This window comes from Artemia franciscana, chromosome 17 (genome assembly GCF_032884065.1).
Source record: "Artemia franciscana chromosome 17, ASM3288406v1, whole genome shotgun sequence".
NCBI classification, from domain to species: domain Eukaryota; kingdom Metazoa; phylum Arthropoda; class Branchiopoda; order Anostraca; family Artemiidae; genus Artemia; species Artemia franciscana.
The window spans coordinates 40,345,882-40,358,856 of record NC_088879.1 but is presented as its reverse complement, the minus strand read 5'-3'; the positions used below and the strand labels follow the sequence as shown (position 1 = coordinate 40,358,856).

The 12,975-nt window shown below is 33.3% G+C and overlaps 1 protein-coding gene across 1 annotated transcript in view; it reads left to right on the top strand.

Moving 5' to 3' along the window:
- LOC136037586 (rho guanine nucleotide exchange factor 28-like) overlaps positions 1-12,975 on the top strand; it is a 330,822-nt gene that overhangs the window by 224,461 nt on the left and 93,386 nt on the right. Inside the window, exons 18-19 of the mRNA XM_065720307.1 lie at positions 4,835-5,099; positions 12,609-12,763. Coding sequence (XP_065576379.1) covers positions 4,835-5,099; positions 12,609-12,763 — 420 coding nt within the window. The remainder of the gene's footprint in view (positions 1-4,834; positions 5,100-12,608; positions 12,764-12,975) is intronic.

The window sequence follows — 12,975 nt, the reverse complement described above, 5'->3', positions numbered from 1 at the left end:
AATTACTGGTTTTTCTAATTTTTCAAGTCGTGCTCGATTGAATGGTTTAATTTATTGGCCAATAATTTCTGGGAGTTTTTTTTTTTTGCTTTTAAAATTTCTATATTCCTTTTTATGCGCAGAATTAAAATCAGTATTAGAAAATAAAACGTAAAATGAATTAATTTATTTGTTACGAGGAAAGAGTGAAAGGTTCACATATTATACAAGATACGTTTTCTTGTTTTCGTTTGTTTGTTTAAATTGATGGATTGGTCGGTTCTTTCTTGGCCGTCGTAATGCCAAGGGAGGTATGGGATATGCTTTCTTAAATTGATCTTACTAACCTCAAATATCAAAGGCATTAAAAAAATAATGCCCCATCAGTGTTGCCACATTGTACCGTGAAAATAAATAAGTACCTCAAACAAATACTACTAACCTCAAAATACCAAAGGCCTTAAAATAAAATAAAAAAAAAAATAATAAAAAGTTGCTCCATCAGTGTTGGCACATTGTAGCGTGAAAATAAGTATGTAGCCCAATTAGTACCTTAAATAAATGTTTCTAACCTAAAATACCAAAGGATATTTTGACACAAAATATCAAAAGGTTTTAAATAAAAAAAAAAAAAATTGCCCCATCAGTTTTTCCACGTTGTACCGTGAAAATAAGCAAGTATCTCAATTAGTACCTCAAATAAATATTACTATCCTGAAAATATCAAAGGCATTAAAATAAAAAAAAGTAATAAAAAACTGCCCCATCAGTATTGCCGCATTGTACCGTGAAAATTTAGCAATGTGTTGATTACCAAAGACAACTACACCTGCTTAAGCTGTTTGTTATCATATATCTTTAGCTTATATTGTACTGTTTTACATCCACTTTCTTCCATTTAAATCTTGTGACTGTTATTACAAAAATAGGATTTTTTTATTTTTTATTTTGTTTTAATGACAAATCAGATAGAATAGTAAAACTGCATATGGAAGTCACTTTCATTAAAAATGTAACTCTCGATTTCTACCAGTTTTTTTAAGATATACAATGTTGTGCATACTAACACTTAACCAATCCTAACAATCAGATTTTACTTTAACTGTCCTTGGTAGCTTTAAGCTACCAAGCTTGTCTTTTAAGCTCGTTGCGCTCGATTGAATGATTTAATTTGTTTGCCAGTAATCCCCGGAATTTTTGTGTTTTTAAATGTGTCATATTTTTTTTTTTGTCGCGGAATCGAAATCAATTTCTTTCATCTTTTGAAGTTTATCCACTAACTCCGAAATGTCGTTTTATTTTCCTTCGTTTTTATTTTTGTATATTTTATTTTTAATTTATTTTACTTTTTTTACTTTTATTTTACCATCCGTCGTTTATTTTTTTATTATTTGTTTTATTTTACTTTTACTTTATTTTTTATTTTTTTTTTAAATTTATTTCAATTTTACTTTATTTTAACTTTTTTTTCCTTAGGTCGTTTTATCTTAATTTATAAAATATTCTATTTTTACTTTATTTTGCGTTGACATTTCCGCACCGGAATATCGTTGTTACATCGTATTATTAGAGACCTCTTGCATCGTTTTTATTAGCATTTTGGCTGTCATTTTGAATTCGATGTTAACAGTTGATAGTTTAGGTTTCAAGAGGATAAACCGATTGTTCGTTGTTTGCTTTAAAGCTACTATTTTGGTGTGCATTTATGGTCGTGAAATGCGTTTATGAATTCTTTTATTCTTCTTCTTATTATAAAGCAAAGTTTCAGTAGAGATTTTTTTCCTTTCTTCAATATTATTTTAGAGAATATAATATGGTGTTTTATTTTGTAGCTTAGAGATGGCCACAAAATATATAAGACTTATAGACAGATTTTCGTCTGTATTTTATATTTCTAGTCAATAAATATTTTCTTTCCCTGAAAAAAAAAATGTTATTTTTAGTTAAAAACAAAACTATTCCGAAGAAAGTTATAAAAAAACGGTCTGAAATCTAGGAAAACCTTCCAATGCAAATCTTAGCTAATCCTTTTCGATTTTTTCCGCTATCCTTCTCTGCTTACGAAAAAGTTTAGGCTCAACATGTTATAGTAACTTTCTTTTCATACGCACTCTCCCTTTACGACATATTCTGTTCAAAACATGTCCATCGTATAAACTTTCAGAATAGTAAAGTATGTCTTGAATATGTCGTAAAAGGCTTAATCTTGCTCATGTCAGTTCTGTTCTATTTTCTGTCATAACGTTCTCCTTAAACTTTCGCTTCTTGTGTAATAGCTATTTAATGTCTATAAGGCGGTTATTTTTACATACAGTATATTATAGAGCTCAGTCTAATCTAGTAAAAATATAAGGAATAGGGAGAAAATCTTGTGGGGCCAATTCTAGTTGATACATTTGAATTTTTCTGCAAATCTCTCCCTTGTGCAATTAGGCCCTGCTTCATTTACTGTAGCTATTTTTCACTCAAATGAACGCTTCTTACGTACCGTCTTTTGTTCCATTTTGTTTATTAATTTTCACCACATCAGTTTCATTTGTCGCAATGTCTTCATCCTATCTCATATAAGCCTCGAATTTGTTCTAAAGGGCTTATTTATGCTCCTACTTTCTTAGCTTTCACTAAGAGAGCTTTAGTCGCTTTTAATTTACTCTTCCCCTTGCTTTTTATTAGTGTTGAGGAGAGTGAAATAAAATTTATTGGATTTGTCAGCGAGGTTTATTGTTTGAAGGTCTTTTAACGGAAAATATGGGATGTGCTTTCTCTTTTTGATGTTGGTGAAGCAATGGTTAAGACATTACCTGGAAATGAAAAACTTGATCCGCGCTAACTAGGCAAGGATCTCTCTCTCACTTGGAAATTTTTTGAAAACTATGTAAACAAGTTTTTGCCGAATTAGAGATCTTAGGAGGGACAAGAAAGGTGACAAGATTCGTAAACATATCGTAAAGATTGTTTTTTTTTCTGTTTTTGCTAAGCTAGAGAGAAATAAAGTGGCAAGATCTGTGAAAATACAGAGGTAATATTTTTTCCGCCAAGTTGGGGAGAATAGAATTGCGAGAGGGGAGGACGGAATCCTTAAGATTACTAATGTAGAACTGAATGCGTTTTCGCCGTATTATCTTGCCAATTGACGGAGAGTAAAAGTAGCGATAGGAGAAGAGAAAACATAAAAAAAAAAACGTTGGATGAATACAACTGACAAGTGGTGAAAACTGAAACCGTAAAATTACTACTGTGAAAGTCAGCATTTTTTTTCTTTACCAACTCAGAGAGAATAAAACTGTCAAAAGGAGAAAGAAGGAACCGCAAAAGTGTCATTGTGAAAAAAGCATGTTTTTTTTTGCCAAGCTATAGATAATATAAATGACAAGATGAAAAAAGTAAAATAGAATAAAATTGACAAGAGAAAAGAAACTGTAAAATTACCATTATGCCTCAATAGTTTTTTAAATCTACCACATAAAACCACAAATTTCATTATCATTAAAAGTACCCTTTGAGTATCTCTGAAGTCAAAATAACCCATTTTTTACACATTTCTAGGTGCTATTGTAAAAAAACTGGATCGACTTCGCCCTTTCTTTATTTTAGAGACTAGGTTAAGCTAGCCATTCAGGGGTTTAAACTGTTGTTTCGCGTCCTAACTACTTCAAATGAAGATGTCTTACTTTGTACTAATAAGGAGGGATAGGATCTCCTATTAATTTTGGCGTTTTAATTTAGAGTCGTGCTATGTATGCCAAAGCAGAGAGAATAGAAAAAACAAGACAGAAAAGATTGTAAATGTAAATTTTGATTATTGACACTATATTTTACCTTGTACAGTTAAAGGAAAAACCCCTGAATCGGAAACAATCACTTTTCCTGCTATGTCCTACCTCTTGAATTAAATTAAAAAAAACTAATTTTTTTAGCTGAAAGTAAGGAGCGACATTAAAACTTAAAACGAACAGAAATTACTCCGTATATGAAATGGGTTGTCCCCTCCGCAATCCCTCGCTCTTTACGCTAAAGCTTTTAATTGTTTTAAAAAGTAGAATTGTGGCAAACAGTCAAACTTTAGCGTAAAGAGCGAGGGATTGCGGAGGGGACAACCCATTTCATATACGGAGTAATTTCTGTTCGTTTTAAGTTTTGATGTCGCTCCTTACTTTCAGCTAAAAAAATTAGTTTTTTTTATTTAATTTCTGAACGTTTTTGAATTAATGCATGTTTGGTTTTGGCTCTCCGCACATAAATTATTAAAATGAAATTTGAATATTAATTCTTTTTTTGGCTAAATGGCTTTCTCTTAGTTTTGATCAGACGATTTTGATGAGCCGGGTCGCTCCTTACTACAGTTCGTTACCACGAACTGTTTGATATAGCCTACAATATGTTTGCAGATAGTAGTGGGGGTCCCTGAGATTGAGCCAAAGAACCTTTTCTCATGAAAAACTGAAGTTTTAGTATAATAGCTGGATGTTTAATGCTTGAATCCCTCCCAAAAAGATCCTTTCCCCCCTCCCCCAAGGATTTTACATTTTCGCGCCTAGAAGCTATGTTGATATTGCATTTTGACCTTGGAGGAAAATAGCAGTTTTACTTGTGGCTCCCTCTTCGCTCACCTCAAAAAATATATATATTTTTAATATAATTAGAGAATGTTTTGGTACTTCGACGCATTCCGAAATTAGTTCATGCGTGTTTAACTCACGTCAGTTTTTATATCCTGGAAATAATGAAGTAATTGTTACCTAGAGATTAAATTATGCCAATTATCTATTTGTATTTTATGTCGGTAGTTTATATTTTTGTTAAGTTGTATGTATAATACCTATTTATAAAATATTATATATTTTTGTCTTTATAGATCGATTTATGGTGAATTTTGCAGTCGACACAAAGAAGCTGTTTCTTTATACAAAGACATTCTTAAGGCAGACAGGAAATTTCAAGCCTTTGTTCGGACTTGCTCTCAGAATCCTCTATGCAAGAAAAAAGGCATTCCTGAATGTATCCTCTTTGTTACTCAAAGGATAACTAAATATCCCTTGCTTGTAGATCCTCTCATAAAGACAAGTAGGGACAAGCCAGAAGAGAATTTCAAACTTCAACAAGTTATGCAGCTTATCAAGGTAAAAGTCTGGAGTTACATTGTGTTTTGTGAAATTTGGTTTTTGTAAAGGAAAAGAAATTTCCTACTCCACTGTAATATGCCATGATTGCATGGTTTAATTCGTATAGTTTCTAAGCAACATTTTCATCGCAAGCTTATAACGAGATTAAATATAAAAAAAAAAACAAGTTTTTTTTTTCAACTGAAAGTAAGCACCAACATTAAAACTTAAAACAAATAGAAACTATTACGTATATGATGGGGGTTTCCCCCTCCTCAACACCTTGCTCTTTATGGTGAAGTTTTTATTACTTTTAAAAAAGCTTCTTATTATTCTAATTAAATGAACCTGGCGTTTCAGGAGTTGTTCTTAAAGAATTGAGACAAAATTTCAACGTATTTTTTGCGACTAGGCTATCTTAGAAGATTAGGCTATCTTCTAAATAGCCTAATTCTTACCTTATTTTACAATCCATTCCTACTCCATTTTCTCCATTTACTCCCTATTGCACCCTTTAATTTTAATTTCCTTCTACGATGCTGATACTGGGAATTTTTCACCTTTAATTGTGTTGCGAGAGCAACACTTTGGTTTTGTCCCGTTTTTTTTTTGTTTTTTTTTTCCTATGCCGCCGATCTCAGCTTATTCCTGGAAACTGGTAAGGGTCTAACCTGTGCGGTTTTTACGGAAAGTGTGGACCTCAGGCCGGATTGATGAATATGACATTACATTTTGGAAAGCTCCGTAGAACTCTTGCCTGGGGCCAAAAAGGATGGTTTTTGCTTGTCCTCGAGCCAGAGCCTATGGTGTGCGAAGTGAAGTGGAGTTATATAGCCTATGTCAGAGAGAAGTATCTGAAGTTGTGCAGCCAAGCTTTCGTTTCATCAAACCATGTTTCTGCTTTCGAGTAGAAAGCTCCGTTCTAGCAGGCAAGCAGGCAGGCACCAGTTTCAAATTGAAGATGGAGTAAAATCTATAAGTGTTAAATATATGCGGTAGTTCCCCGGCCCCACAGCCAATATATCTTCTTTGAGTGATAAATAGAAAAATTTACAGAAACAAAAAAGTGCGATTTTCCCACGGGTCCGAAAGTGCTGCCATCTATTGTTTCTAGCCATTTCTGTTTGTGATTTCAGCTGACTTTACCATTCTTTTTTTTCTACTTGGGATTGCAATAGAGAAATGGTATCAAATATACCTCTTAAACTTTAAAAGTTCTCTCATTGCTAAAGAAATTAGAGCTTATCCTTTGCTCCTTTCTAAGTGGTGGTGTTAGAAAGTTGGCCTCCGGCAAAAAAGTCAACTTTTAAACTAAGACAGATAGATTTTTTTTTTCAATGACAATCGATAGACCTTGATGAGCTGATCAAAGTATATGTCATCCATTTTTTGTTACAAAAATTCCTTCATGACATACACCAGTTTGAAAGTTTCAAGGGGTTGACAACTTCAGTGGTAAGGTACACACTTGAACCAAAAATAGGCCGATACCAATTGTGAGATATGTAGGGGACTTCCAAGCAACAGTCGATTATTAGCTTATAATCATCTTTGACAATGAGGGGTTTGCAACTTTTGCTGATTGGTGTACCTATTATCTGTTTCTGGTGTAATTGATGGTAAGAACAACTTGGTTCCCGATTGTAAGACATGTAGGGGAGTTGTAAGTAATAATCGGCTGTTAGGCTACAATGACTTCAGCGACAAGGGGTTTGGAACTTTTGCTAGTTGGTGTACCCATTATTTGTTTCCGGTGAACTTGGATGTATATCCCGGGAGAGGGACTTGTAAGTAAGAATCGGTTGCTAGAGGAGGCTCACGAGGGGCTACAAATTTGTGCAAATTGGTACACATCTATGGAATCAGGGACCCATAAATTTCCTGTAATGACTCGCCATCCAATAATAAGCGATCCTGGATGGCGAATCATTACAGGAAATTTATGGGTCCCTGATGGTATTTTGATCCTGAAAAGTTACAGATAGCTTTATAATACCAACTAGATTACATAAGATAATGTTTCAAGTTTCCATCCGTCACGATGTCTACGATTGAAAAGGATAAAGTTCAACCGGCTGCAAAGTGACATTTAGGGGCCTAGTAAGTAATAATCGGCTGTTAGTGTGGACCTCGGGCCGGATTGATGAATATGACATTATATTTTGGAAAGCTCCGTACGACTCTTGCCTGGGGCCAAAAAGGATGGTTTTCGCTTGTCCTCGAGCCAGAGCCTATGGTGTGCAAAGGATAAAGTTCAACTGGCTGCAAAAGTCAATTTAGTCCCTTCTTCCAATATTTTTTTTTTTTTTTTTTCAACCCTGAGGAATAGCCTTTGATCATCTGATTACTGATTGTGTTATTCTTTGTCTCTCACGGAAGAGGGACTTGTAAGCAAGAATGGGTTTCTAGAGGAGGTTCATGAGGGGCTACAAATTTGTGCGAATTGGTGCACATCTATGGTATTTGATCCTGAAAAGTTACGGATAGCTTTATAATACCAACTAGATTATATAAGATAATGTTCCAAGTTTCCATCCGTCACGATGTCTACGATTGAAAAGGATAAAGTTCAACTGGCTGCAAACTCAATTTAGTCCCTTTTTCCGATATTCTTTTGCTGTTGTTTTTTCAACGCTGAAGAATTTGATCATGTGATTACTGATTGTGTTCTTCTTTGAATATGCCGTTTTGAAAGCTTTGATAGTTTTGACAACTTCAGCATTTAACCGATAGCGAAGAAACAAAACCAAAGTGTTGCTCTCGCAACATTTTAATCGGCAAAGCCGAACAAAGGTTGCCGCAACACTTCACGTTGCCCAGGCAACGTAGGTCTAGTTACATTTGATCTTCAACAAATAAATTGAAGGAAAACTAACTTGTATTTTGAATTTTGAAGTTGATTGACGTATCAGTTCTTTGACAGCCTTAAAAAAAGTATCTAATGGAAGTAAAGAGCGAATTTGAAGCTTAAAATGAGCAACAGTTTTAAAGTTACTTAATGAATTATAGTTTTTCTCCAAATTATTCGTTTTCAAAATGAAATATAAGATTTATTACAAAAAAAAATTGGTTAAAAAGTACGTTGGCAAATGAATCTACTGGAAATTCCATAACAAAATGATTCCGTAGCAAAACTTTGTTTGATTCTATACAAAAACAAATCATATGAATTACTGAGGGGTTGTTCATCTTGAAGCACTATGAATACCGTACAGTTCTGCCACGCTTGGCGCAGTTCCAAAAAGGCTTGGATTGTACATTATTTCATAAATTTGGCGCTCCCTCGTTAGTCAAGAGAGTCTGCATGAATCATCTATTAACAAATAAACTAAAACCATTTTTATACAATCCTAATAAGGGGGGAAGGGTTAATGCCAGAACTGCCTGTCACTCAATTGGACTATCTCTCTTGGCTTTTTCTACAATTAATCATAACTTGATGCCCACAACTTTTCCATTTTAATTCAAAAATGGGCTCACATTTCTTCAGGCTCACAATTTTAAAATGTATGCTCTTTCCATCCTGGAAAGTAGAAGAGTTACCAGAGTTGTTATAATGGTTGATTGACATATCAGTTCTGTCCTTCTCTAGATCAGTTTACAACGTTGCCAATAGTGCCCAAAAAGATCCAACTACATTTGTGAGGTCGCAGCCAACTAAAACTCGACGTTATTTTACTGCTGATGTGGCGGTATGAAGTCGCCCTCCCCCACAGTGGAGGGTTATAGACGGCTTTTTTGGCTTTTTGCTGGTCTTTTCTAAGTGTTTTTTCTTCTTCTTGTTTTTTCTCTTTGTGTTTTGCCGAAAGAAGGATAACATTTTTTCGATTCGAAAGCCTTATTTTCGGGACAACAGTTTTTGGGACGGTAGAAAACTGAGAAAATGGGGAAAAAACGGAAAACTATATGAAAACCATGTAGAAAATGATGAGAGAACTTGTAAGTTCTTGAAATTTGGTGAGAAATAGAAACCCTCTCTAATGTTTGCTTATCTTTATATAGACAACTAGCTGTTGGGGTAGCGCCTCGCGCCACCCCAACACCTAGATGGTGGGGGCGCTTCGCGCCCCCCCCCCAAGCCCCCCCGCGCGCGTAAGTCGTTACGCGTCATATTAGTTACGCGCCATTGTAGTTGTGTCCCTATGTCCCACCTGTGAATATAGATATATATATATATATATATATATATATATATATATATATATATATATATATATATATATATATATATATATATATATATATATATATATATATATTATATTATATATATATATATATATATATATATATATATATATATATATATATATATATATATATATATATATATATATATATATATATATATATATATATATATATATATATATATATATATATATATATATATATATATATATATATATATATATATATATATATATATATATATATATATATATATATATATATATATATATATATATATATATATATATATATATATATATATATATATATATATATATATATATATATATATATATATATATATATATATATATATATATATATATATATATATATATATATATATATATATATATATATATATGTGTTTTTAACTACGTAAAACTTGCCAATATACAACATTCTTTGCTGTCCCATTGTCTGTGCATGTAAATAGATTGTCAGGTTTACCGACTCTTGAACATGCAACATATAATGGTCCATGGGAAAACAATCCATATTCAGATATATACCTCATGATTCTAATGATTGCCCTTGAGCTTTGTTGATGATGATTGCTAATCGACCATTCCCTTTGTTGCCGTCGTCATTTATATATCCCCCTGTGCCCCCCGGCGTCCCCGTTGTAGTTGTGCCCTGTGTCCCGGTCGTCATTTATATTCCCTATGTCCTGGTCGTCATTTGTGTCCCGGTGTCCCAGTCTGTGATTTCTCTTTGAGTGTCCCGGGCGTCATTTATATTCCTTGTGTCTTGGTGTCCCGGTCGTCATTTGTGTCCCGGTGTTCCGGTCTGTATATACATTCGTTTTTGAATTGGTCTTTTTTTTTAGTTTTTTTAGTTATACCTCATGATTCTAATGATTGCCCTTGAGCTTTGTTGATGGTGATTGCTAATCGAACATTCCCTGTGTCCCCGTCGTCATTTATATATCCCCCTGTGCCCCCCGGCGTCCCCGTTGTAGTTGTGTCCCTGTGTCCCGGTCGTCATTTATATTCCCTGTGTCCCGGTCGTCATTTGTATCCCGGTGTCCCGGTCTGTATATACATTCGTTTTTGAAATGGTATATGATGAAATAAATTTTGTATTTTTCCCCTTTTTTTCTTTTTAGTTTTTTTTTGGTTTTTACTTTTTTTTTAGTTTTTTTAGTTTTTTTCTTTTTTCTTTTTAGTTTTTTTTATTTTTATTTTTTTTAGTTTTGTTTTTCTCCTTTATTTTTCTTTTTTTTCCTTTTTTTCTTTTTTTTTCTTTTTTAGTTTTTTTAGTTTTTTAGCTTTTTTAGTTTTTTTATTAGTTTTTAGTTTTTTTTTACTTATGTCCTGGTCGTCATTTATACTCCCTGTTTCCCGGTGGTCATTTGTGTCCCGGTGCTTTGTTGATGGTGATTGCTAATCGAACATTCCTGGTGTCCCGGTCGCTTTCTCTTTGAGTGTCCCGGTCGTCATTTATATTCCCTATGTGCCGGTGTCCCGGTCGTCATTAATGTCCCGATGTCCCGGTCTGTAATTTCGTCAGTCGAAAACATGACGTCAGTCAACACACAAACATGACGTCACCCGACTGACCCACACACACACAGACAACTTATTTTTATGTATATAGACTAGAATCAAAGCTTGTACGACAACAGACATAAAAAAAAACAAGTGGATACTCTTGTATCAGGACTGGGAGAAATTGTTTCGCTCTTTCCCTTCCTCAGCACCACAGTTCAAATCGTCTTGCCCCCCCCTCTCAACTAAACCGCCCCTGAAGTTTGAACTCGATCCCTAGCCTTAATACAAAACACACTAAAGCTGTAAATTTGGATATATTCATTTATGAAGTAAAAAAGCCTCCCTCCCCTCCAATTTAAATAATATTTTTTATTCATTTGGACGCGTAGGATGTAATAATCTAATGTTGATTTTTTTTTTCTCGAATCGCAACTTTTCTCCAAACAGAAATATAATCTTAATATTTTGCTTCATACCGAGTAAAATAGCCTAACGCCAGGCTCAAAACCATGGCCCTGAGATTGGGATTCTGATACACTGTAGTCTGAGCTAGCCAGGTTTGTTGTATGGTTTTACAACTTCCGGTGTATTGAAATGAACAAAATCCTAATAAACAATTTTTTTTTAGCTACAGAGATGTACTAATTATATAAAGTAAGGTGTATTATAGTAATACTTCTTAAAAATAAGTTTAAACTTTTTTAACTGCTTTTTAATCAACCTCCACAACTAAGGCTCCTTATCAGTAAAAATGAGCTTGAATCTTATGCCTGAGCCTTATTGTAGTTACATGTCTCGTTAAAAGTCCAGATCTATCAACGATCCGTCTTCTTGTCGTTTTGATGTAATTGTAATTTTAACGTCTTTCTATCCGTCTTATTTGTTGATTTTGAACGTCAGACTTTTACTGCATAAGCGGAAAATTGGACTAATATATTCATTTTTCTGCTAATGCATTATGTCATTTATCAAGCTAGAAAACAGTCTGAGAAACTTCTGTTTCTAGTATCCACTTTTTTATTTTAAAACTTACCCCCTATCTTCAGTTTGATTGGTAGATCGCTGAAACTACGCTTGAAAGTTGAACACTGTCCAACAGTTTATGAACGAAATTCATTGTCAGTGCTGGAGTTAGGCGTTTACACGTTCTAAGACCAAACTGGCTATGCATGTTTTACAAATAGCATACATATATATATATATATATATATATATATATATATATATATATATATATATATATATATATATATATATATATATATATACTAACAACTCATATATATATATATATATATATATATATATATATATATATATATATATATATATATATATATATATATATATATATAATTACTAAATAATCAAAGAACTTTTTTTCTTTTCTTTTTCTGAGTACTAAAAATGACTTGGCGAAATTCCTTGCCAAAATAAATGCTTTCGTCTTTTCATTTCGTTTTGTCCACTGGCTAAAAATCGCGCTTGGTTATTGGGTTATTTTTGGATTATATTTTCTCCTTTTTTTTTGTCAAAATCAGTCGTCGAAATAAAGATCTATGAAAATTTTATATTATAGCTATGATAGTACAATGTAATATAGCCGTAATATAGCATAATCTAAAAAAGCAATGAAAATAACCTCTTCTAAAGAAGCTATGAAACAGAATTGCGCATCCCAAAAGGAGGATTATATGATTCATTTCTGTGTGAATTAAGGACATAGCTCATTGTCAAGCCTACGGTGGGATTTAATATGACTTTCAAGATATTTAACCTTATTTGACCTTTTTGTGTTCAGGACATCATTATTGATGTGAACGCTCAAGTAGCCGAAAAGGAAAGAGAAGAAAGACTTTTAGATATTTACAACAAAATTGATGCCAAATCAGCGACGGCTTACAAAGGGACTAAGTTCAAGAAGTCTGACCTACTTTCTGGAAATCGAAAGCTTATGTAAGTGGAAAACCATATTTGATCTAATCAATGAGTTTTCATGAGAAGTTTTAATTACTCTATGGTGTAAAAAGGGAAGCTTTGAATAGATTAGGATGGAGAAGGAGTGTGTGTAGCGGTGTAATGCTACGGCGGCTTAGTGCTGCGATGAGTTGTTAGTAGTAGTTACAGTTGTAGTAATAGAACTGACGAAAGGGGAAGTAGTCAAGGAC